At 39.8% G+C, this 26,850-nt stretch overlaps 1 protein-coding gene across 3 annotated transcripts in view; it reads left to right on the top strand.

The window, feature by feature from the left end:
* Nucleotides 1-219: 219 nt before the first annotated feature.
* Nucleotides 220-26,850, top strand: part of PAIP1 (poly(A) binding protein interacting protein 1) — a 28,938-nt gene continuing 2,307 nt past the window's right edge. The window contains exons 1-9 of one of the 3 annotated variants that reach the window (XM_065905255.1): nt 220-353; nt 1,664-1,833; nt 11,874-12,059; nt 14,225-14,337; nt 16,806-16,917; nt 18,390-18,515; nt 19,695-19,801; nt 21,807-21,924; nt 22,654-22,708. In XM_065905255.1, the coding sequence (XP_065761327.1) occupies nt 1,735-1,833; nt 11,874-12,059; nt 14,225-14,337; nt 16,806-16,917; nt 18,390-18,515; nt 19,695-19,801; nt 21,807-21,924; nt 22,654-22,708 (916 nt within the window). In that variant the 5' untranslated portion in view covers nt 220-353; nt 1,664-1,734. Of the gene's footprint in view, nt 354-548; nt 1,076-1,663; nt 1,834-11,873; nt 12,060-14,224; nt 14,338-16,805; nt 16,918-18,389; nt 18,516-19,694; nt 19,802-21,806; nt 21,925-22,653; nt 22,709-26,850 lie in introns of those variants that run through there. The other 2 variants (XM_065905253.1, XM_065905254.1) reach the window with 2 other exon arrangements.

The raw sequence follows: 26,850 nt of genomic DNA, 5'->3' as shown, positions 1-26,850 counted from the left end.
AGAAAAAGAGAAGAGGGTAAAGCTTGATCATACCGTGACCCACTGTGATAAACACCTACAGTGAATTGAGAGGGGCGGGGGTGGGGGGCGTATTTCGATCCTGTTCCTCCTCCCTTCCCCCGCAGCTCACGTAGCAGCTCGCAGACGAGCTTCCACTGCCCCGCTCCCCGCCCGCCCTCGGGTCTCGCCTGCGCCCGCACATTGAACACACCTGCGCGCCCCCGGAAGGTGCGCGTCCGCGAACCCTGGCGCCGGCTCCACGCCCCCTCCCCCCGTAATTTAATTTCCTGGCCTCAACCGTCAGTCTCGCACTTCTCTCTCGAGAACCATCGCGCAGGCCGGGCCTAGCAGGGGTAAGCGCGGCGTTCAGGCCCCCCGCCCGGGCCCCGCGGCCTAGGCGCCGCTCGCCGGACCGCCTGCTGGGCCGCGGCTGCCCGCCCGCCCGCCGCGAACGGGAGGAGCCGAGGCCGGCGCGCCCGGGGCCTCCGGGCCGCGGGGGGCCGCTGTCACCCGCCTTCGCCCCCGCCGCGCCGGAGGCGGGAGAGCCGGATTTGGGGGGAGAATCGGAAAGCCGAGGCTATCCGCGGGGGGCGGGCGCTCCGGAGCGGCGGGTTCGGCGGGTGCTTTAGCTGCCGTCCGCTCCGCCCGCCCGAAGCGCTGAGGAGACTAGCGGGGACCCGCCGCCCTCCTCCTCCATGAGGCCTGAGTGAGCGCCGCGGCGAGAGCCGGCCCGCGGCGCCTCCCCCCGTGTCCTCTCCCGAGCGCAGCAGCAGCGGCCCCCGGAGGAGGAGGAGGAGCATGTCGGACGGTTTCGATCGGGCCCCAGGTGCTGGTCGGGGCCGGAGCCGGGGCCTGGGCCGCGGAGGGGGCGGGCCTGAGGGCGCTGGTTTCCCGAACGGAGCGGGGCCTGCTGAGCGGCCGCGGCACCAGCCGCCGCCGCCGCCGCCTCAACCCAAAGCTCCGGGCTTCTTGCAGCCGCCGCCGCTGCGCCAGCCCAGGACGGCCCCGCCGCCAGGGGCCCAGTGCGAGGTCCCCGCCGGCCCCCAGCGGCCTGCCCGGCCCGGGGCGCTCCCAGGTACGGAGCCGCTCTAGGGGACCCCGTCCTCCTGGGCCAACGCTTCCCCCACCGCGGCCCTCCGCGCGCCCCCCAAGGGAGGCGCGCTGTCTCCTCTTTAACCCCCGCCTCCCGGAGAGCGTTCCCGAAGAGCCTGCTTGTTTCGGGGTGGGGACGGGCCCAGAACCGGGTTTGGAAGGTGGCCGCCGGAATCCTTTGTGCGCCCCGGCGGGGGGAGGGGCCCGCGGCGCCCTCCGAGTTCTGCTGTCCCGGGAGGGAGTAAAATTCGCCTCCCCCTCCCCAGCCCCCGAGGGGGAGGCCGGAGGCGGGCGCCCACCTCTTTTTAACCGACTCTTTAAAAAAGAAAAAAGGAAAAAGAAGCCCTCACGTGTTTATTTAGAAAGCAGTATGTTCATAAAATGAGCTAAAGCAAGTCTATTGTTCCTTTTTGCAGGCTCTCTGCACCTATCCTGGCGATAACCTTAAAATTCGTGGTGGTTTTTGTTTGAGTTAGAAACCAGTCTTGCTCAAATGGCTTTTCCGTATTTGTAAGTTGTTATCCAAAGGAACGAAAGTATCTCACACCAATTTTTTTTTTTTCTTTCTCAGAACAAACGAGGCCCCTGAGAGCTCCATCTAGTTCGCCGGATAACATCCCACAGCAGAATTCGGAGTCAGCAATGGCTAAACCCCAGGTGGTTGTAGCTCCTGTATTAATGTCTAAGCTGTCTGTAAACGCCCCTGAATTCTACCCATCAAGTTACTCTTCTAATTATACAGTAAGTACAGCTTTTTATTGTAACTCTAATATTACTGCAAGAATGTGGTTATTACATCATTTATCAGTATGCTGGTGTTCTTTCTGTGCCGCACATAAAAACACGATTGTATTGAAATCATGAGGAAAAAAACAGTGATTCAATAATGTATTTATTATATTCGAGGTAGTTATTACAGTCAAGGTATCAGAACATAAGCTTGAGAGTAGACAGTCTTGTCTATTTTGTTCATTGCTGTATTTCCACCATCTCTAGTTTAATAAATTTACGGTGGTCAAGAACATCTTCAATCTATAAAACTGAAGTTTGTGTCCTGACTTTATGGACGACCTGTAGAATAGTGGCCTGGAAAAGTTAATTTTTAATTTGATTTTAGCGGGGCAGCTGGATATTCATTGGTAACTTCAGGGTAAATTAAACAGTGGTTTTGCTGCAGGCTAATTGTGGTAGGTGTTTGAATGTTAAGGAGTACACATCTGGGCTCTGTTAAAATAGAAGTGTTTCTGGTTCTAATTAACGGTTATATAGAAATGTAGGGAATTTTGATAAAGTAGGTTTAAAGAACTTTCAGATTCATCTTTGTCAATAATATAAATGTTAGAAATTGGTGTCACTTAAATATCAGGAGAAAACATCAAGCATGGTTGGGATATAAAGAAAAGCATTGTTATGATGGTAAATGCATAGCAATTAATTGTAAATGAATAGGGCAGGGATCATTCTGGATTGAAGAAATGATAATACTTTAGCATAAGTCCTATCTCTCCTGTTCTTCATTTTTTGACATGTAAATATACGGGATAGTGTAACTCTGGTTTAGCTCAGAGTTTCACGAAGTGAAAATTCTTGGGCATCCAGCATCCAGATAATGAAAAGGAACATTATCACTATCCCCATAGCCTACTCTGTTTCCTTCTAATCATTACTGCTCTCCAAAGTGAAAGTCACTCAGTCGTGTCTGACTCTTTGTGACCCCATGGACTATACAATCCATGGAATTTTCCAGGCCAGAATACTGGAGTAGGTAGCCTTTCCCTTCTCCAGGGGATCTTTCCAACCCGGGAAGGGAACCCGGGAACAAACCCAGGTCTCCTGCATTGTAGGCAGATTCTTGACCAGCTGAGCCACAAGGGAAGCCCACTGCTCTCCAAAGGTAACCACTATTTTGATCTAACAGTAAGTTTGCTTCTGTTCAAAATTCATATAAATGGAGTCACATAGAATACACTCGTTTTCATTCAACATCAAAATTAATCAGTATTGTAGCATGTTACTGGAGGTGATTTAGTCTCGTGGCAGTCCACTGTGAATATTTGTTGATGAACATTTGGTTGGCTTTCACACTTGGGCTATTATGTTTGGGGCTGCTGTTCTTGACCATGTCTTGGTGGATATTTGCCCTTGTTTGTGTTTGGTATATATGTAGGAGTGAAGTTGTTGGGACATAGGGTAGCTAGCTTTAGTAAAGACTGCTGAATACTTTTCCAAAAAGACTGATTCCAATGTATTCATTGAGTACCATATGGTTTCCAGTCAGTTTAATTCCTTATCAGCACTTGGTATTTACTATTTTAAGTTTAGCTATTCTGGTGGGTGGGTGTCGCCTTTTTTAATTTGTAAAGTCCCTGATCAACTAATAGTGGCACACTTTTTTTGTTGCTTTGGGGGTGAGAGTTGGAGGGAATTTACTTCCATATTTGATAGAAGATACAGGAGAACTTTTTATTTCATATTTTAGAAACTTCATGCAGTTAGACTGTATTAGGAAAGAGCTTTGGGGATGGAGAGGGGAAAGTACAGGCATAGCAGGAAGAGCAGTTGACTTGGGGTGGAATGGGCCATCAATCATGTAAAGTAGAAATGAGAGCAGCTTGGATTCTTGCCCCAAAACTGTTTTTGGCATAGAGAAGACAGGAACCATTCGAGAGCTTTGAGTAGCTGAGTGACTCTTAAGGATACTTACCTTAACAGCCACAAACTGTTTCTCATTTGTTTGTTTTCCCAGTGATTTAGGCTATTTCATGGTGAGAGGGATGTAGTTTTTCATAATTCTTTACCAGCCAGTTTCCTAAATAGTTCAAGTGACTCCCTGAGAGCGGTGTATTGAGCCATGTTAGTCGATTGCTTTGAGCCACTGCCGTCCTTTTGGCACTCCTTAAATCTCTTGTAGATCAGCTCCAGCTTGGCTCTGTTTGCCAGAGCCCATGGCTTACATGTTGCCTGCAGGTGTGTCTTCTTTGGCCCTGCGTATTTTTTTTTAAAGGGGGCTTTATAATTTACCAGTACTTATATTAGATACTGCAAAGCTGATTTGTTTGTTTATTATTATTTTTTTTGAGGGTTCTTTGAAATCATAAGATCTGGCCATACTGGACTGCTATTTTGATAGAGCAAAAGTTGGCTGGAGCTGAATAGAGGCAGCCCCTTTAGATGGTGTGTAAGCTCTAATTTGCTCACCGGCTTACTTCGTTTGCCTGTAATCCACCTGGCTTCTACAGGCATTCAGGCTTGCTGAGTGCGTGTGTGCTCGGTCGTGTCTGACTCTTGGCGACCCCATGGACTGTAGCCGGCCAGGCTCCTCTGACTGTGGGGTTTCGCAGACAGGACTGCTGGAGTGGGTTGCCATTTCCTTCTCCAGGGCTCAAACCAGGGTCTCTTGCATTGCAGGCAGATTCCTTACTGTCTTTCCCATCTCCTGCATTGTCAGGCGGATTCTTTACCATTTACTGCCTGGGAAGCTTGTTACTCCTGCCCTGATATATTCTCTGGCCTTACCCTTTTACCCTCTGTCAAAGCTAAGAGTTTTTCTCAATCCATTTAGTCACAGAATAGCAATATCCTTGATTTTTTTTCCCCCTGAGTCTTAGGATAAAGTCTGATTATGAGAGAAACTCTTCCTGACAGTAACCATAATCCAGAGTTAGCTGTATTCACTCACTTGTTCAGAAAATAATTGAATACTTAACCATGAATCCAGGGCTGGGGATACAGCACTGGATAAAAAGTTCTTATCTTTATAGAGCCTGTATTCTAGTGGTCTCCTGGCTGGATTTCCAGAAATTCCTTGTCTTCCTTTGTTATACACGTGAGAATCTCTTGCTTGGTATCCTTGAGCAGGATCTGCTCTCAAGAATGCATGTTTTTTACATTTTTTATGATAGTCTTGTTCTTTCATAACCCTTCTAAAACTCCAGGTCCTTTTATCTTCAAACCTTCCTTTAATCTCACTACTAGAATCTTCTTTTTATGTCTTCTTACCAATGAGTTGCCATGTCCATCTATTCCTGGCCATGGCTTTTTCTCAGGTAAACCACTACATCTTAAATATTTAATTGCAGTTCACTTATGAGAACCAAAAATTCCACATAGGAGTTGATAAAGCATTTATTAAGAGACAAAATCCCCCACCCTCCCCAACATGCACAAAAAATCCCAGCTTTTTCTGAGAACATCCTCCAAGTTACTGCCCAGTTTTTCTTCTCCTTTTAATAATGACATTCTCCAAAATGAAAAATTGGTCAGTCATTACTCCTCACTGACCATTGAAACCTCTGCAGACTGACCCTCTTAATTGTACTATTTTTGTGACAGCTGATGTTTTTATTTTAAAATTGATTGTCCTCTTAACCCTCATCTAAATAGACTTCTTGAACACCATGTGATCTGTGAGGTTGACTTCTGGTGTGGGTCCTGAGCAAGGTGCCAAGGGTACATTTTAAGTCTTTCAAAATTTCCTCCTTTTTATAAAAACTGAATATAATACTAATCTTGTCTTTTCCTATTTGGAACCAGTCTGTTGTTCCATGTCGAGTTCTAACTGTTGCTTCTTGACTTGCATACAGGTTTCTCAAGAGGCAGGTCAGGTGGTCTGGTATTCCCTTCTCTTTCAGAATTTTCCACGGTTTATTGTGATCCACACAAAGGCTTTGGCATAGTCAATAAAGCAGAAATTGATGTTTTTCTGGAACTCTTCTTGCTTTTTCAGTGATCCAGTGGATGTTGGCAATTTGATCTCTGGTTCCTCTACATTTTCTAAAACCAGCTTGAACATCTGGAAGTTCACGGTTCACTTATTGCTGGAGCCTGGCTTGGAGAATTTTGAGTATTACTTTGCTAGCGTGTGAGATGAGTGCAATTGTGTGGTAGTTTGAGCATTCTTTGGCATTGCCTTTCTTAGGGATTGGAATAAAAACTGACATTTTCCAGTCCTATGGCCACTGCTGAGTTTTCCAAATTTGCTGACATATTGAGTACATGGACATGGGTTTGGGTGGTTTGGTTGGACTCCGGGAGTTGGTGATGGACAGGGAGGCCTGGTGTGCTGCGGTTCATGGGGTCGCAAAGAGTGGGAGATGACTGAGTAACTGAATTGAATCTTGTCTTAAATTTTTCTCTTTTTACATAGTTTTGATTATCAAGACTGCAACCATCATTGTCTCAGATTTGAACCAATGAAATTATTCTACAGCATTTGCTCCTATGAGCACCTCTACTTGTTTACCTTTTCCTTTGGTTTCTGTGGCAGTTCTTCATCCTTCCAATTTTTAGACCATTCCTCCTCTCCTCAGACTGCAGGCTCTGAGAATTCTTTTTACTGTTTTATTACTTCCCTTGATGATAGTACATATCTCCTAGAATCTGACCATCACATACCTTCCTGCTGATAACTCTGGAATTTAATTCTTCCTCTCAGCTCCAGGCTTATGTTTCCATTTGTTTTGACCTCTTCTGAGGATTGCACATTCAAACTCAAGAACAAAGATAAATTCATCTTTTGCAAACCTTTTCTTACATTTTTATATTTTAACTAACTGCTCAGGCTATAAGCTTGTATGGTGTATTGACTCACTTTCCCTCTTTCACAGTCTTGCCCACTTTTGATCTAGTTGACTAAAATAGTCTTGACTGTTCACATTAAGTATCTGATCATTTTCTTTTGTTCCCACTGCTTTGCTTAGGGGCTTACCTCTTAACAGTGTATTCAAAGTACCTACTAGAAAGTCAGTTTTCTGTTTGATGTTCCTCCTAATCTCTTGTCACAGAATTCTAAGAAAAATAAAACTTAAAATATTCCTCAACTTGGAAGCCATTTGACATCACATTAAAGACTGAAGAAATTTATACTTTAAAAAAAATCCGGTACTAGAGAACTAACACAAGTTTTGATTCAAACATTGGCATGCTCATCTGTTCAGAATACTCTGTGCCACCCTTTTCACTTGAAACAGCAGGCTCTGAATCCCCTGTTCAGCTCTATTCAGAACAGCTCTGTTTTCCTCTTTTACTTTCACATTTCAGATTCGCTTAAAAGAGTTATGCTTATTTGGAAAAAAATCAAAAACTGAAGTCAGTGTTCTAACCTGCATTTTGGTTCAGTGAATGACATGTGATAAGAACAGTTAGGAAATCAATATCATTAGCTGGGAGACTTCCTGCTTTTCATTGTCGTTAATAGTAGGATACCGCAAATGTGTAAATTTTGAATTGCATATAAAAATCATAAAACTAGTTTTTAATTGTAAAACTCACATGTTTGTAATTACCATTAAGTAATTATTGAATATGATGCATTTGTCATGCTGAACCGCTTTCACAATTTCATAATAAAGTCGGCACCGTGCCCGTTTGCTTCAGTCATGTCCAACTCTGCCATCTACAATCTTTATGGGCTGTAGCCCGCCAGGCTTCTGTCCATGGGATTCTCCACAAGAATACTGGTGTGGGTTGCCATGCCCTCCTCCAGGGTATCTTCCCAACCCAGGGATCTAACCCATGTCTCCTGTGGCTCCTACATTATAAGCGGATTCTGATCCACCAGGGAAGCCCTGAAGAGTGAATATTTATAATTGTTTCCTCACTCCAGAGATAACTTATTCCTTGTCTCTCTTTACAGAAATTTTCATTCTCTATAACTCTCTAACAGTTAAATAGTACAAAAATATGGTTCTGTATTCTTTTAATTTACTGTGTTGACAGTATTTCTGTATTGATAACGTGTCTTTTCAGTGGCTATATGATATTCTGTCATGTGGATATAAGGTAATATACTTAACGAATTCTTTGAATTGTTAGATGAATTTTTGGCAACTTATTTATAATTTAAAACTTATTGTAAGTTTATAAATAAGTAAGCTTATGTGTCAAAATTGGGTTATAGGCTTTTGACTTTTTTTGGAGTATAGCACAGAACTTAAAAGCATAGACTTTGTTCTGTACTCAATTCTTAATAACTTATATGTCTACAAGAGCTATATGAGCATGCATAGATTACTTGAGTTAGAACAAGATCCTTCCTTGCCTAAACCCACCCTAACCCCAACCCCTGCTTGGTTTCTTCACTGTCTCTTGAACTGGTCTTAGTGTGGTGCCCAAACCCCACATGATCTCCCCATTTGCCTTATGGATCCCATTAGCAACTGCTTTATCCTCAGTTTGTGTATTCTGGCATCTCATAAAGGTATTAGGCAAATGCATATCTCCTTAGGGCCTGTATACTTCTTGTCCCTCTTGCATAAAATCTTTCCTCAAATATTTGTGTTGCTGGTGTTGGGTTTGTTGTTTTACTCTTTTTCTCTCAGTTCAGATATTAACTGTTCGGAATTCTTCCCTGACCTTTTTTCCCCACTATATCTCAATATCTGAAAAATGTCTGCCATTATGAAATAGAACCCCAAGAGAGGAAGGAGGACTTTGTCTCCTTTATCCATGGTGTGACAGTATTCCCAGCACCTAGAGCAGTCAAGTAAGCACTCAACACTCAGATGGTTTTGAGTGAACAACATGGTATATCTGCAACTGGTAGCTATTAGTTTATTGATAGAGGACCATCCTAGGTACCAACAAGTATAGTTGATCATTCTCCTTTCTAGATGGTTTTACACTTTAGCTCCTTTAGGTGTGAGAACATGGCTGTTGTATTTGGAATGTGTTTCAGTACTTTCCTAGAAATTTAAAATTTGTTGAACACTTAGTACCTTACTGTGTACTGGTCCAAGGGTGTTTACTAATTAACTCACTTATTAACTCGTGTAATCCTGTCACACAGCAGTAATGTTTATGCTTCATGAATTTGAATTTCATCAACACTAATGCTTGCTTTATCTCACAGTACAGTTAATTTGGCTGCAGGCGTGTGATCAGACAGACGTGTAAAGTGTGCCAGTGTCTCTGCTCTGCTGCTCAGCAGGCCCCGTCTGAGCACTCGAGGCGCAGTGCTCTGCGCTTCCTGCCTCTGCTCTTAGCTCCTGAGTCCTCTTACAGAACCTGCAGCGTGTCATGTTAAATGTCACTTTAGTGTCTAGAAGTATAAAAAAATCATGCAACCTGGCCTCTAAATGGTGGTCAGCTTAAGAATAGTGGTCATTACCAGCAGTGTTAGTCTTCTCAGTAAGATTATACGTCAGCTCCAACATGGGGTTTCCTAGGGCAAATTCTGACTAGGTGTGATTTTTTTTTTTTCCTTTCTTTCTTTACTTGCTGACTTTGGAACTTAACTCCTTCATAAAATGCTTCCATACTATAGTCATAATTGTTTCATGTGGTTTCTCATTTTAACTTCTTTTCAGTTCAGTTAGGTTGCTCAGTTGTGTTTGACTCTTTGTGACCCCATGAATTGCAGCACGCGAGGCCTCCCTGTCCATCACCAACTCCCGGAGTCCACCCAAACCCATGTCCATCGAGTCAGTTATGCCATCCAACCATCTCATCCTCTGTCGTCCCCTTCTCCTCCTGCCCCCAATGTGTCCCAGCATCAGGGTCTTTTCCAGTGAGTCACCTCTTCGCGTGAGGTGGCCAAAATACTGGGGCTTCAGCTTCAGCATCAGTCCTTCCAACGAACACCCAGGACTGATCTCCTTTAGGAGGGACTGGTTGGATCTCCTTGCAGTCCAAGGGACTCAAGAGTCTTCTCCAACATCACAGTTCAAAAGCATCATTTCTTCGGTGCTCAGCTTTCTTTATAGTCCAACTCTCACATCCATGGATGACCACTGGAAAAACCATAGCCTTGACTAGACGGACCTTTGTTGGCAAAGTGATGTCTCTGCTTTTTAATATGCTGTCTAGGTTGGCCATAACTTTCCTTTGAAGGAGTAAGCGTCTTTTAATTTCATGGCTGCAATCACCATCTGCAGTGATTTTGGAGCCCAGAAAAATAAAGTCTGACACTGTTTCCACTGTCTCCCCATCTATTTCCCATGAGGTGATGGGACCAGATGCCATGATCTTAGTTTTCTGAATGTTAAGCTTTAAGCCAACTTTTTCACTCTCCTCTTTCACTTTCATCAAGAGGTTCTTTAGTTCTTCTTCACTTTCTGCCATAAGGGTGGTGTCATCTGCATATCTGAGGTTATTGATATTTCTCCCGGCAATCTTGATTCCAGCTTGTGCTTCTTGCAACCCAGCATTTCTCATGATGTACTCTGCATATGGCTTCTTTTGGAAAGGGGTAAATTTTATCAAGCTGCATAGTTATTATTGGATTTCCCTGGTGGCTCAGATGGTAAAGAATTTGCCTGCAGTGCAGGGGACCCACGGGTTCAATCCCTAGGTTAGGAAGATTCCCTGGAGAAGGGAATGGCTATCCACTCCAGTGTTGTTGCCTGGAGAATCTCATGGACAGAGGAGCCTGGCGGGCTACAGTCCCTGGGGTTACAAAGAGTTCAAGATATGACTGAGTGACTAACACTATCACTTTCATGGACTAAAAAGCAAAACAAAACAGATACTGAAGCAGACATCAGTCAACTTTTGGGCTTCGCTCGTGGCTCAGATGGTAAAAAATCTGTCTGCCATGCAGGAGACCTGGATTTGATCCCTGGGTTGGGAAGATCCCCTGAAGAAGGAAATAACACTCAAGTAGACTTCAGAATGCTTTGAGTGGTATTCCAGACATTTCAAATCTGTTATCTTTTGCATCAGTCACCCTACTCAACATTCTGCCATTATTTAAAATGCTAAAAAATACTTTATTGGGAGTATAGTTGATTTACAATGTTGTGTTAGTTTCAGCAAAGTGAACCTCTTGTACATATATCTACTTTTTTAGATTGTTTTCTCATATAGCTCTTTACAGAATATTGAGTTGCTTTTGCAATACAGGAGGTCCTTACTAATTGTGTGTTTTGTGTGCAGTAGCATGTATATGTTGATCCCATTCTCCGTAAGTTTTTTCTCTGTCTGACTCCCATTTCTGTTTTGTAAATAAATTCGTGTCATTTTTTAAAGACTTAACATTGTGCATCTAAGTGATCATCATATGACCTTTGTCTTTCTCTGTCTTATTTTGATAATCTCTAGGTTCATCCATTATTTCATTTTTTTATGGCTATATGTGATACCACATCTTTATCCATTCATCTGTTGATGGACATGTTGGTTGCATCTGTGTGTTGGCTGTTGTAAATAGTGCTGCTATGAACATTGGGATGATAGTGATATTAATTGGAAATTATTGCTATTCAAGATTGGCTGGACATGGCAGCCAGAAAGTCTCTTATCACTGTACGCTATGATATTTTGTAGTCATTTAAAGTATATATATTTTTTATCTTTGGAGATTGACAAACTTTTTTTTCCAATATAGAAATTGTTGAATGTCTACAAGGATAGAGAATGTTATAATGAATGCCTATGGCCTCAGTCATTAACTACATGTGGTCTTTCTCATTTCTGTATCTCTGGCCCCTCTCCCCCTTCCATTTTGAAACAAATCCTGAATCTTATTATAACTCTTAACTTTCTTCTTGGTCTTATAGTGAAATACTGGTTTAAACTTTACTTCTTAGTCATCTTGTAAATCTTCCAGAGGTGGGAAGACAGTTCTCTACCCAGCTAGAGGGAGCCCTTCTGTTACCACGTTTTGGCTGTTGGGCAAGGAAAAAGTGGACTGAACTTTTTTGAAGAAAATAACACATTTTATCAGGTTAAAGATTCTTAAAAATACCATTTGAGCTAGAGACATTCCAATTTAAAGCTGCCTCATATTTATTTTAGGTAGTTGCATGGATTAATTTTTTTTTCTTTTAACCTTTGACCTATAGGAATCCTATGAGGACGGCTGTGAGGATTATCCTACTTTATCAGAATATGTTCAGGATTTTTTGAATCATCTTACAGAACAGCCTGGCAGTTTTGAAACTGAAATTGAACAGTTTGCAGAGACCCTGAATGGCTGGGTTACAACAGATGATGCTTTGCAAGAACTTGTGGAACTCATCTATCAGCAGGTAGGTTGGCTGACAGCACGGGGCGCTCACTGAACAGCTTCCCTGATGCTGGAGGATGGTGGCTGCTCCTTGAGGGGAGCCAGGTTCATGTTCACCAGCCTCCACATTCCTTGACTCTTTATGGTTCATGGGAGCTTTTACGTCTCTGTTGTACAAAATTTCTGTAGTTTGGGATCCAGGACTATAGCCAAGGCTCTGTACAGGCATTTGGAAGGAGCTTTGGACACTTATGAGGACACTACATGAATATCTTGCTTTTTTCCAAACCCCTGTTTTACAATAATCTGCCGTTATTGGAGTAGGGGAGAAAAAGTTATGGGAGAAGTTTTTTGCCTCGTAAATGATTCTTTATTTAAAAAAAAAAAAAGAAAGGACTACAGACACTCTTGACTTGAATCTTAATGTTTCTGCTTGTCTTTAAAATTTTCAAGGATTTTTATTTTAATTCCTTAAAAAATCTAACATCAGTCTAGGTTATTCACATAAAGTTTAGTTTTAATCTTAGCATATTGTTCATTGATACATTAGTGCTATTTTAAGGGAGAAAACATAGCACTCAGTCTTGAAGATAAATTTAAGGTCAGTGAGAGACTGGCCAAAAACAAGAGGAGATAAATGCCGCCTAAGGTTATGTTTCTCTTTAAGTCTTTGCTGAAGGAGCAGCTCTAACTTGGATATATGAAAGGGCAACTTATGATAGCAGGTCGATTTTTCTTTTTTTTAACTGTACTTAGTGTTTCATTTGACTATTTTTCCAGTTCTCAATTGTTTCTAGACTCCAATATTACCTCGCCAGTTCTTAGATTTTTTTTTTTTTAAATGCCTGAGCTTTTAGGAAGATAGAACTGCTCTGTTTGTCCTGAATCCTACTTTGACATGAAAACTGTTCATCTTCCTTGGTGGGAAACTGGTAAGAAATATCTAAACTCATATCATGGAGCATGGAGATACAAAGGTTAAAACCTTTTTAGCTGAAAGAGTTAAAATTGGTTGTCAGTGGAAGTAAAGTTGGAATATAGCAGGGATGCAGGAAACTTTAATGACCAGTTTTGTTGTCTTTAAATTTACTTTAAATTTTAAGAGCAAAGGGAAATAGGCAGTGCCAGTAATGAGAAAAGTATAAAATTTGAATTTTAAGTCTTTTGTGGTACCAGATAAACGTATATGAATGTCAGTACAATCAGTCTTTCTTCCTAGATGAGAAATGTACAGGTGCCTATGTGAGCAAGGAAGTAATTAGAAATAAAATGTTCTATTTATAAAGTACTTCATGCCTGGCAGTGCTGAACACTTGACCTGTAGTTAACTCACTTAATCCTTGGTGGTTGTAAGGTATTACGTTTATCCCCATTTTATACATAGCTTAACAGAGGTTACATGACTTGTCTAAGGTTACACATGAGTAACTAGACCCAACATAGGGACGGAGGGGCATCAGGCCATTTGTTAGGTCTAGACTCTGGTTAACTACTGCCTTTGTGATAAGTCCCTTAATGTGTGTGCGCTACTGTTCTTTAAAAACTGCAGTGAAAGTTAAACTTCTGAGTACTTCCTTGGCTATATCACCGTCTTTGATATTCAGTGTTTTTCCATTGTCTTATTAAAAATATTTTATTTCTTTTTATTTTCTCTTTATCTTGAGTGTTGGGGGTGTTGCCGAAATGTTAATCTTTTGCATCAGGTATCTTAATTACCTCTATAGGAATCAAAAACTGAAGCTCAGGGAGGTTTAGTAATGTTCAAGGTCACAAAACAGGCCTGTCTTGTTCTGGACAGCTAGATGCCAAAGTTGGTGTCATCCCATTCCTGAAAGATACCTCTGATCAATAGTTTCACAAATACTCTTCCTAATTAGCACTATGCATCTGGGTACCTGTACATATTTTATGCAGAAATGAGCAGAGATTATCTCTCTGCTTTCTGCTAACCTTAGGTAAATGATGGGGAGAGCATGCCTTAATATTTTTCTTTGTATTTATTCTGGTTCTTGGTGTAAGTTTGGGAGGGAGGGTTAATTTCCTTATGCCTAACAATCATAAATGCCTTGTACCTTTCTGTATAGTACTGAGTAGGAATGTTTTTTCCTCTTTAGAATATTGCTGTGAAGTGTTTGCATTAATGATTTGATGTATCTGTGTCATACAAAACTTTTTTCTTTTTGAAAGGCCACATCTATCCCCAATTTCTCTTACATGGGAGCGCGCCTCTGTAACTACCTGTCCCATCATCTGACAATTAGTCCACAGAGTGGCAACTTCCGCCAATTGCTACTTCAAAGGTCAGTGTGAACGTATGAGAGTGAAGAACTCCTCCTAAACATGCTAGAATTTGACCATTCTTCTTGCTAAGATTGCACTTCATAGGAAGTTTCAGGGAAGAATAGGGCAGACCATTCTTATTTTGAATATAGTATTAAACGTTTATACTCATATATAGCAGTCTTTTTTCAATAACGGTCTCTGCCTTTGGTTTTGTGCCAGGAATGGCCTTTTGTTTTTCCAAGATCTTAAAAATGGTCACTTTACATATTTCTTTGTTCTTACTTTTGGCTTGAATAAGGATCTAATTTCACTTACTGCCACACATTTAACCAGTTTTTCCCATACTACATTTTTGAAGATCCATACCTTATTGATTAGAAGTGCTACCTTTATTGCACTACATCCTTACATTTGGGTTGATTCTGCACTAATTGTATTCTATTCATTACTTTTTCTCTTCCTGATTTATTACCATGCTATTAAAAAGCTCTTAGTTTTCTCACAGGTAGTCTAGTTGTTCCCCATTTTGTGTGTGTGTGTGTGTGTGGTCTTCTTTGCTACTCTTGCATGTTTGTTTTCTACAGACTTTAGAATCAGCATGTGAAATTACACAGACCTTGTTAGTATTTATTGATGTTTTGGGATGACATTGAATTTATGAGCTAATATAGGGAAATTTTCTTATAATTTGAGTTTTTTAATCAATAAATTGTTTTTGAGTTTATTATAATTTGCCTATTAGTTCTTTGAAAATACTTTTAATGGTTGCAAAGTATTCCATCGTGTGGTTAAACTGCACTTTAACAGAATAGATTCCAAAAGTACACTCCAGAGACACTTAAAATTAAGCTTTTGCTGAAGGTGAAACTTCGAATACTTTAGTAGAAGACAAACTGTGCTGCTGACGTAACTGGCTAATCTTTTGGGGTGGGCGAAAACAAAGGTGGGTTCTTGTCTCACTCTCTACACCAAAATGTATTTCAAATATAAAAGTAAAACAGCAAGTACTAGGGAAAAATTGACCAAAAAAAATTAGGTTGCAAAACCCTTTAAGACATAATACCCACAGGCCCTAAAAGAAGAGATTAAACTTAATTAAATATAGATTATAAAATTGGGGGAGGTCATAATTTATATGAAGTAGATTAAAAATAGATAAATTTGTAACACATGGCAATGAGCCCATTTATTTAATATGAAAAGAGGGCCCTCTTAGGAATGAGTAAGAAAAAGGCAAGTATTTTAGTAGAAATATTTGGAATGACTCCAGATAGCTGCAGTTTGGGAAAATGTAAGTGACAAATTTATAAAAAGATGGCTAATCTACCTAATATTTAAAGAAGTACAAGTTAGAGCTGGAAAGATGTAAAAGTAGGCCTTTGAAGAGGTAGGACGGCAGAAAGGCTTGCTTATCTTCCCTTGTGCTGCTCACCTTGGAAATGACCTGAGCCCCCACTCTTGGAAGTTCTGATACTAGACTGAAATTGAGCCTGGGCATGGTTTATAAAGCTCTCTCAAGTGATTCTACTGTGTGTAGTCACGGCTGAAAACCAGTCTTCTGACCCTTCTGATCATATACCCCCTGTGTATGCCTCTCTAGTATTGGTATATGGTCAAAGCTATTAATGTGGAGAAATGCTACTCATGTAACAAGCAAAAAGGTAATAGTCTTATTAACTGAAAAATGTAGACATACTTTGAAAAAAAGTTACCTTTGCAGCAGTTAACTCTAGGTTGTATTGTCTTTGTTCTTTTTATTTCAAAAAGGTTAAAACCAAAATATAACCATGTATTGCTTTTATAATTGAAGATCTTTAGCTTAAAGTTTTAGGGTCTTTCCTCTCACCAAGATAATCAATCATGCACAAGGGTAGGGATTTACATTTGTACATAACTGACGTATATTAATATATAATAGCATTGATAGAATCAAAAGGTCACTTCATCAAAGCTCCTTCCTGAAAAGTCATGAAAGGAATGACAAAGTAGCCAAGGCGCTTGGTTAACTGAATTGGCATTAATTAACTGATCCTTTCCATTATTAACCAGAGTATTGTATTTATAGATATCCCAACTTTTTTTCTGATGAGTTAATATGTTTGAAAAGATAACCAGCAGTGCTTTCTTAAGAAGCCTAGTGAGACAATAAATGAGGTGCTGGGGTTTTGTTTTGTTTTTTTAGTGCCAATATGCAATAAACCTCATGAAACCTGTGCTGCTGTAACTTGTTACAAACTTGATCTAATAGGCTTATTTTCAACTATTGTTACCAATTTCTTAAAACTAGGAATCATTGTATGAAAGATAATACATATTCTGATCTCTGCAATAGACAGGAACACTTTTATTACAGAAAATCAAAATGTTGGTGCATTGTGCTTGCCTCTGTATTGCTTGTGAACAACCACACTGACAAATGGTTATCTTACTTGATTATTTAAAAAAACAAAGCAATATGAGATTACAAAAGGTATGTCTTTATTAGATGTCGGACTGAATATGAAGTTAAAGATCAAGCTGCAAAAGGGGATGAAGTGACTCGAAAACGATTCCATGCGTTTGTACTCTTTCTGGGAGAACTTTATCTTAACCTGGAGGTGAGTACTTTTCAGTAGTGACAAAGCCTAAGAATATAAATTAATTTCAAGGGATTTGTGTTTACTGTAGTCTTTTACAGCATTAGGGATGAAATGGGAGAGGAAAAAAGTCTCAGTGCCTACTCATGGTAGTTGTGGTGGTGGTGATTGTTTAGCTGCTAAGTCGTGACTGACTCTTTTGTGACCCCATGGACTAGCCCACTAGGCTCCTCTGTCCATATTTCCCAGCAAGAATATTGGAGTGGGTTGCCATTTCCTTCTTCAGGGATCTTCCTGACCCAGGGATCAAACCCATATCTCCTTCATTGGCAGGCAGATTACTTAGCACTAAGCCACCAGGGTCTGTCCTCAAATGGAACACATATACCATTCTGTCTTCCTGTTCATGGGAAGGGTGTTAGGAGATGGTTACTAAGCACTTTAAAGTCATTATATACTTTTGGAAAGCCATGGTTTACATGTGATTTTAAGCTTTTGGAATACAGACAGTCACACTTTTTTTGAATGCTTGTTTCATAAATATTAGCACATTTAGTTTGTTGACTTTCAGGTGGTGACTCAGAAGCAGCTTGTCTTGCAGAGCACAAAGCTTTGAGTTAAGAGGGGAGAGATTAAAGTTTCTGCGGTGGTTTTTTTTTTTTCCCACCTAACTCACCCTCTGTAGTTCTTTTTGGTCCTATTGTATATATTAATTTTCCACATAAACTGTATTTGTACAAAGACTACAGCTAAATTGGTGGTATACTTGAGTATATGCTTGTTGGTAGGCAACATAAGTGCTGAATGTTGCTTTGTAATGGATTTGCTTGTTTTGTTTTTGTTTTGTTTTTTTTTTGACTGGTTATTCCTAGATACAGGTATAGTGTCTTAAAACCCTGATTTGGGGACTTAGTAGTGTACATACCACTGAAAAGACACTTGAATCCACCATCAAATGTATGTCTCAGTGCATCTAGATCTTTGTTCAGTCTTGTGCCTAATTTACGGTCCATTTTTACCACAGATAGCCTTAATTTAAAAAAAAAAAAAAAAAACTCATGCCTTAATCTTAGTTTATTTTGGTATTAAGCCAAATAAGAGCACCAATATCAAATGTGTTTTAAATGAATTGTCACTTTAAGAATGCTATTGAATTTCCTGTGTAGAAATAATAATGATATGTGTAGGGAGAATGATAAAGATAAAACATGACTCCTGAGTTTATAGTTCTTCAAGCCAGAGAGCTGAGATACATGTTCCATTCTGATATAAATTAAAGTGTTTTTAAATAGTATAAAAAGCCAAGAAAAAGCCCTGTGTTCCCCAAAAGATGTTAACTTTAGAGACTGCTTTATGAAGCAGTAAAATTAAGAGGCTTAAATTATCCTGACCGTGTGTTTTGTTAAAACTCTTTATTTTTCCAACATTTTGTTAAACCATTTATATATCTGTATTTTGGCATGGTTGCTTTTTCTTTTCTTTTGCCCCAAAAGATCAAAGGGACAAATGGACAGGTTACAAGGGCAGACATTCTTCAGGTTGGTCTTCGGGAGTTGCTGAATGCCCTCTTCTCTAATCCTGTGGATGACAACTTAATTTGTGCAGTAAAATTACTGAAGGTGGGTTTTACTTATTTTTTTCTTAAAATTTAAAATGTTTTATCCCTCTAGTGCATAACTTAGAGGAAGGCAAGTATAATACATACAATACACAAATTCAAGATTAAGTTATCTGAGTTAAACACTTTTTTGTCTCTCGAATTTAAATATTGGAAGAGCAATATATGCTTACTGCTTAATATAAGCAGCGAAATTTAAAAGTAAAAAATGGAAGTTCTTCACCCTTCCTGTAAAGTTCCCTTCCTTCCTTTTCTCTGTAAGTATGCTCTCATAAGATCTTATTCTGTTGTGGTTTTTTTTTTTTTTTTTTTTTTTAATCACCCTATGAGAATCTTGGATTTTGCATGGCTCTTTTTTCAGTAGCTTCTTAGGGTTCCATTGTGTGCATGCACATTGTCTATCCATTCCATCCTTGGACAGTTACTTTCAGTTTAGCCACTGCAGCACTGTCAGTAATCCTTAATTGTATCTTTATATATGCAATTGTTTATGTAAGTTAAATTACTACACATAGATTTGGTGGCTCAAGGAGCATGTATACCTCAATTTGATAGGTAGTGCCAAATTTCCCTTCCAAATGCTTATTAACCAGAGTGTATTCCCACCAACAGTGAATGAGCATACCTCTTTCCTCATATCCTTAATCAGTGATGGGAGAATCAATCCTAGATTTTATTTTATCATTGTGATGAGTAAAAACAATAACATTTTATTTTGCATCTCCTTGGTGAAAATCACAAGTGAATTTAAGCTTTTTTTGATTTATAAGCAATTTTTTTTCCCACTGTTTCTGTGACTTACCTGTTTGTATCCTTAACTTTCTCCTGATAAAGTTTGTGTTTTTTAAATTCTGAGTTTCTATACTTACTGGATGTTGTATGTATTAAAAAGTGATGTTGTTAAAATTTTATACCTATTTCAGTCATACAGCAAATCTGCTGTAGTCATTGGCATATAAAACCTGTGATTAAACTCTGCTATAGTTCATTCCTTTTCCATGTCAAGAAGAACAAAGTGTAGTGATTCTTGAATATCAGATGGTAGAAAATAATAGGGAATATTTAAGTTTCTAAATTCATCCTGTTTAAAGAACGCTTGAACTGCTGCTAAGATCTTTTTAGAATTTCTATACTTCATTGAATTCCTTTTTTTTTTTTGAACTGATACTTGCTTGTTTAGTTGACAGGGTCAGTTTTAGAAGATGCCTGGAAGGAAAAAGGAAAGACTGACATGGAAGAAATTATTCAGAGAATTGAAAATGTTGTCCTAGATGCAAATTGCAGCAGGTAGGAAAAGAACTAGTATAGATAGCCAGAAGATATTCCTTGCTTTTTCTTTGGGGGTGTTTTTAATCTTTTGTACTTTATCGGAATAATCTTAATAGATCCACAGAAATTTCTTCCTTTACCTATGGATTCTGCTCACCTAGCCACTTCCTTTAATTATGCTTATATAAATAGAAGTCGTCAAAATATTCCTGGGGGAATGTGAGTCCATTAAAAGAAATGATTAATACTTTTAAATTCAGTAAATACTTGGATAAAGTACAACTATAAATCCAGTTGGAGGTATAAAAATTTTAGCAGGGTTCCACTGCCTTTGAGAACCATATATAGTCACAGTTGCCTGGAACAAGTGTCAAGGCTGTTTATTCAAAAACAAAAAGAAAAAAAAGAAAAAGACAGAGGGAGCTAGGCAGTGGGGTACAAGCATGTAGCTTTCACCTCTGCATGAGAGAGCAGTGCTGGATGCTGCTGACCAGGTGTGGCTCTGCGAGGTGAGGACTCGCCCTTCAGTGGGCGGCACTGTGGGAGTCTGGCCTCGGGAAAGCAGAAGTTGCTGCCGAGCACGGTGAGGCCCAGGTCAAGATCTAGCAGTGCTTCTTTGAAGTCCCTCTTCCTCCCATGGCGTCAGAGGGTCAAAGGCACACAGGTCTCACTGGAGGTCAGCTGCCCTTCTGCAAGAGTCGGAGGGGTACTATCACCATAGCTCCGCCCTTCTGGAAGGAAGAAGTTCCCCAGGTCAGGGAGAGGAAGGAAGGGAAGTACTGACTGTAGCCCATGGCACCAACCTTCTGGGGCCTTTTCAAGCATCTGGAGAGGGTCTCTGAAAAGGCTGGCAGGGAGCAGAGCCTGCCAACTGGCATTCCCACTGTCTATGAATTGGACAGGAACATGAAGCCCAGCAAGTCTGTGCAGTTCCTAGGGCATGAGGAGACAGTATGTAAAGCCATGGAGGCTGTGTGCCCAGGGCAAGGCCAGAAAGGATGAGCGAGCAGCAGACTACTCCCAAGGACACCCTCCCTGTCCTCCCATTCCTCTGCATCTCCCCCCTGCACATGTCACAAGGACCACATCCGTGTAAGTGGTAGCTCCAGATGGAGACTGGTGGCTCCCCATTTTGTATTAGCTATTTTGTCTCTTGCACCCACTCCCTTCATACACTCTAGTTAGAATGGCATATCTGGGGCAGGGTCCTCAATCCAAACCGAGGGAAGCCTTGTTCAAGAAGGTCAACAGGTAGTGATTCGGGGGCATTTGTCAATGCTTTGTTTATTATAAGGACTTGTTTGAGTAATGGTAGGATAGCCATGTTAAGGTGTGAGCAATGAGGGGAGACAGGAGAGCCTGTTTATGTTTCCAGGGGCCAGTCCTGTACTATCCTGTAGTCAAGTGATTGCGTGGCTCTAGTCATTACAGTGGGAAATGAATGTAACCTGTGATGATTCAAAGAAATATTTCCTCCCTGGCTCCAGGAGATTGGGATCGATCCTGAATGTTTCTGTGTCGTCTTTATTTTTACAAAAAGTTAAATAATTAAAAACATTCTGGGGTTTCTGGTGGCAGTTGCAATATTATCACATGTGGTCATCACAAAATAAGCCATTCCTTTCACCACCATGGGATAAGCTCCTTAACTTCTAAGGTGTAGGAGTTCATCCTTTGATATAAGTTAGAATCCCTCCCCTCCTTATTTTATGGCAGTGAAATGCCTCTTGATCAAGTCCAAGTATGTCTTTCACTGTGCCCTGATTACTGAATCTTGTTCCAGTTGCTTGGGCTCACAACTCATTTGAGCATAACTGTACTAAATCTTTTTTTTTCCCCAGATCAGTATTATAAAGTAGTGATGTTCGTTTTCTAAAGGAGATAAATTTGTTTCATTATAGGAAATGTCTAGAAAATCAATGCATATTAAATTTTTAAAACCAAGTTTTAAGCATCTGTGATAAATTAGAGATGTGATATATTAGCATACTCATCTTAACTCATTTTTAACTTTTGTCTGCAGAGATGTAAAACAGATGCTTTTGAAGCTTGTAGAACTCCGGTCAAGTAACTGGGGTAGAGTCCATGCAGCTTCAACATACAGGGAAGCAACACCTGAAAATGATCCTAATTATTTTATGGTATGCCAGTGGTTGCATTTTAAGTTTGGTTATTGCTTGAATTCAGATTCTGGTAATTTGTAGATAAGTTACATAAAGCAGTTCTCAGAATTTAATATAACAGTTCTCTGAGTTAGGGTCACATGGCAGTCATGGAATCCTCAGTGAAAGGGTGGACTAGAGAAAGAGCCATTTAAAGGCAAGGGAAATTGATAAGGCTTGGCTTGGACTTGGGTGAGTATAGGAATTCCTTGAAGCAATTTTTCCAGAGAATTCATGATCAAAGGCCTGTATTTCAAACTTGTACTGGCATTTTGTAGTAAATTAAGAAAATGAAAATGGTTACCAGGCCAGTGATGCTCTGAAGCTCTCAATAGGACAGGCATAAAGAAACCATGGAGGAATGCTTTTATTATAACCCAGTCTTGGAGATGGCTTTAAAGAAAAATTGGTGGTGGGAACGACAGCTAAAAATCAGTTGACCTTAAATCACAGTGCACAACAGACCAAGTCACTTGTGTGACAGGCAGTAGACAGCAGGGTTAGACATAGGAACTGGAGACAAGAAAATAGTCATCTAAAGACTGTAGACTTTTCCAGTGAAATGGAAGTGGCTGCTAGGAAGTTTTTTTGCTTGTTATTGCATTATCAGGTACAGTTAAGTGACCTCAGACATGTTCTATTAATTAATGTGCTTTTAGAAAATCAATTCTGAAATAGCATATTTTAATCACTCTTGATTCCTCCTAGAATGAGCCAACATTTTATACATCTGATGGTGTTCCTTTCACTGCAGCTGATCCAGGTATGTCATCTCAGCCATTTTCTGCCCATTTTTGGTAAGATACTGAATTACAGGAAACCATACCCTCACTGGCATGAAGTTTTAGCTTTTTGAAGAATTCACATCATTCTAAAATATAGGGTAAAGTTTTGTCTCACTAGAATATTCTCACAGTTACCATTTGGAACAGTTACCATTTGGAACCACTTCAGGTTGAAGATCTGATTCAGTATATAGTACCTTGTCAACTTAACAATGAAGGATTGGAAGAATCCCTCAATTAAATGCAACCATTTTTATCTTTTCTCTAATACTTTATTTTTAATACTCTAAACTTTTCAGGTAGTTAGAATGAAAGGGAAAGATAGTTCTAGTTCACTACAGAGTCTGCAACTTTCATTGGTATAGGTTAATACTTGCAGATACTGAGAATTTGTGGATTTTATTAATAGTTGGTGGGTCAGTTAATTAAAATCTAAATCTATGCATACTTCTAGAAAAGAGCCATTTGTAAAACGATTGCTTTAATTGTGGTAAACAGAACTGAACTGTGGGCAAGAGAAAATTTTCCCTCTTAGTACAACCTTACAGCCAGCTTATCAGAATTTTCTAATTTGTTTGCTCTGGATTGCAGGCATTGACTGTCCTATGCCTCTAGCACAAAGAGGTCGAAAGAACTGCTTAGCTTCTCAACTTTAAATTATGAATTACAGACATAAGTACAATTTAAAGTTGAAAAGTTAAGCGTTCTTTTGACCTCTTTGGTGGTTTTTATATTGTTGAGTATTTCAAAACTGGCCACCAGAAAACTGGCCAGTTCAATTCACTGTCAGGATAAACCAGTTTCACTATATCATTATATATCTTGAATCTTTTCAAAGAAATAAAACTGTATAGATAATACTAAACCATTTTCTGTTGCTGTAATTGATCTTTCACCCTCAAGTCCAGTCCTTCCATAATTTCCCTCCTACGGTAATCACTATCCTGACGGTAGTGTCATTGTGTTGTCTTTTTACTTCATACATATGTTTGTAAGTTATAGGTATTACCATCCACAGTAATATTAACCTAAAAAGGTACCTTATTGTGCATGTGGTTTTGTAGCTTATTTTTTACTCAGTATTTTTGGTGTTTATTCGTGTTGAGATATATAAATGCCAAATGATAATCTACTGAGAGTAAACCACAATTTATAGATTTCCCTCCCCCCTTGGGCCCCGCCCCCCCCCCTTTTTTTTTCAACGGGGAGGTGGTTCGCACTTATTACTACCCAGAATACCATGCAAACACCTTTAAGAATCTGTGCATATAGAGAAATTTCCTTAGGGTAAGGAAGTAAAATTGTTAGATTATAGGCAACATGCATCTTCAGCTTCACTAGATGTTGCTAGTCTGCTTTCCATCGTGATTATACAGCTTAATATTCCCACCAGCAGCATATGAAATTTCCTGTTTCCCATTGTTGGTAACACTTGCTGTTACCAGACTTAGTTTTCTTTCACCAGACCTCTTTCTCTGGTTTGTTTTCTGTTTTTATTAACCTTTTGATTTCTTTGTTTGAGAATCACCTGGTTGTGTCCTTTTCAGATACCTCTGTTGAATCATTTGTTTTTCTTAGTGATTTGTAATTACTTACATGGTCTGGAAAGTGATCCTTAGTTTCTCCCAGTATGTGCTATCTTGCCATTTTTTGTCTTACCATGTAGAAGCTTTGAGTGTTAGAGTCTTATGTGTATCTGTGACTTAGTTTCCTTACTACAGTCAAATTCTGTTGTGTTCTAAACCCTGTTGCTTTTTGTATTTAGGTGTTTAATCCATCTGGCTAGCTTTTGTATATGAGATATGGTAGGAATTAAATATTCTGTAGTTCCTCATTTCAGCAGAGATGATGCTTCCTCTCTTGGATAAAATATCCCTCTGTGTACCATGTAACTCCCAATAAATTTGTGTCTTACTCTTGTGTCTGTGAGCATGGATCTTTTGTCTTGACGTCGATACTGCCTTCTTTTTAAATTTTATTTATTTTCTGGTTCTGCTGGGTCTTTGTTGCAGCATAGACTTTCTCTGGTTTCGGGGAGTGGTGGCTTCTCTCATGACTCAGGGGTTCTAGAGCGCACAGGTTTAGTTGCTCTGTAGCGTGTGGGATCTTCCTGGACCAGGGAACAAACCTGTGTCTCCTGCATGGGCAGGTAGATTCCTAACCACTGGACTACCAGGGCAGTCCCAGTACTGCATTCTTAGTTATTCTCACATACTGTAAATCTTGCTATGTCTGGTGAGACAGATTTTCCTTCTTCCCTTTATTCATTGACGCTGCCTTGATTCATGTTGGTTCTTTGATCTTCCTCTTTGTCTAATCTGTCTTTCCTACTTATTTCTGGTGGCTCTGGAAATTCATTTTGGTTTTTAAACAGTTTCGTTTCTGAATTTTGTTCAAAGTATCTTGATCTTAAAGTTTCAAGGCCTTTTTTCTCATTATTCTAAACGTGCTTAGTTTTGCTTCATATATTTAATTCTAACCCTACTGTTACTTACGTCATATACAAAATTACTTCTTTATGTTGTGATTTTTTTTGCAATCTCATAATTTAGCTTTCTTAAACTTTTGAAATGTTTTCAAACTTACTGTAAAGCTACAAACGTAAAAACAGTAGAAAGAAACACCCATTTGCCTTTTACTCAGATGTACCTCTTTGGTTAACAGTGTTTTCCATTTATCATTTGTTCTTTCCACATTCAGTCTTTTTCCTTAAATCATTTGAAGTTAAGTTACATATATTATGGTCTTTCATGACTCTTGCAGCATTCTAACTACTGCCTGTTTGTTTTTCTTTATGAAAAAGCCTTGAGACTTGGATTGTAGGAACATGTATCCAAAGGGGAGTTTGTATTTGCTGTGCCAGGAGCCGCAGGGGTAACACTGGCTTGGGACAAATTTTTTTCTTTCCTTGTCATAGAGATTCTTTATGTGGATAATAGAAATTTGAAATGCATACCCATTGTTAAAAATTCTCTGGGGAATTATCCTTCAATTAAAAATAAATTAATTTCAAAAAATTATCTGGGGAACCAGTTTCTTCACAGTACTTCTGTCCTGATTCCACATGCAGGCAGGGACAACCAAGCTTCTTTGCCATCTCCCGTTACCACTGAGGTTTTTCATTTTTTTCTTGGTTCACCTTTTGCTTGAAATACCAGTTCTGTGTCCTGAGTTTGTGTAGGTGAGATGGACGTGGGGCATGAATCCATCTCCCTGTTTCACATAGACTCAAGACCTTGCCTTCTGACTGCCTGTGGGTTTTAAAATCCAAGCTCTTTGTTCCTAAGACCGCTTGCTCTACCAGCCTCCCAGTTACAAGAGTTATGTCATCTGGTGATGTGAGCGGGTGTGTGTGTATGAGTGAGTGAGTGAATGTGAACTCATTCATACATTTAGGAGATTGTTTTATATGTTGCTTTAAGTATTTATTGCAGGAGAGTCTTATAGTTAAAATTATCTCAAATACCAAGATTGGATATCAAAAATATCACTAACCCTTTAAACTGGAATTAGTTTTATAGAGACTGACAATCTTGGAAAAACATGGTCTCTGTTAAGTTTAATGTAATTATATCATCCTCTTGAAATTTGAGGCAGCTGTTCACAAGAAACTGACTGTAAGATAACTAGTTTTAATATACACTGACCCATTTTACTAATAAGGGGTCAGGGCTTTATACATACTTGCTCATCTTAAAAGATAACTCAGTAACTCTGCCTTAAGGCATTGGCAGATGGAGACCTATAATACCACCTTCTTACTGCCTTAGGAAGCCCAACCAAGGGAAGGTTGGTATAGCTGAAACATTTATCAGGTATCCACCTTCCATCTGTCTCAAAGGAGAGGGAAGAAAATCTCTACTCAGAACATTTGCTAGGTTAGCCTCCTCTGAGAAACTTCAAGCAAATGATGGCTTTTACCTGCTAGCCAGATAGCTCATTTTACCTCCTTAAGAAGGAATAATGGAGCCAGAAGCTAGGAGGTTCCATTGAAAATCCCTCCTTGTGGAAGGACAAACAGCAGTATGGAAGAAACAAGTTAGGACAGTATCTCTTCTGATGGAAAGAAACAGAGAATGTAAACAGCACACACGTTGGCTGTGAAGTGTCCTCTGATACG

This window comes from Muntiacus reevesi, chromosome 14, assembly GCF_963930625.1.
Source record: "Muntiacus reevesi chromosome 14, mMunRee1.1, whole genome shotgun sequence".
NCBI lineage: Eukaryota > Metazoa > Chordata > Mammalia > Artiodactyla > Cervidae > Muntiacus > Muntiacus reevesi.
The sequence above is the reverse complement of the archived record's forward strand: the minus strand, read 5'-3'. Positions and strand labels throughout refer to the sequence as shown.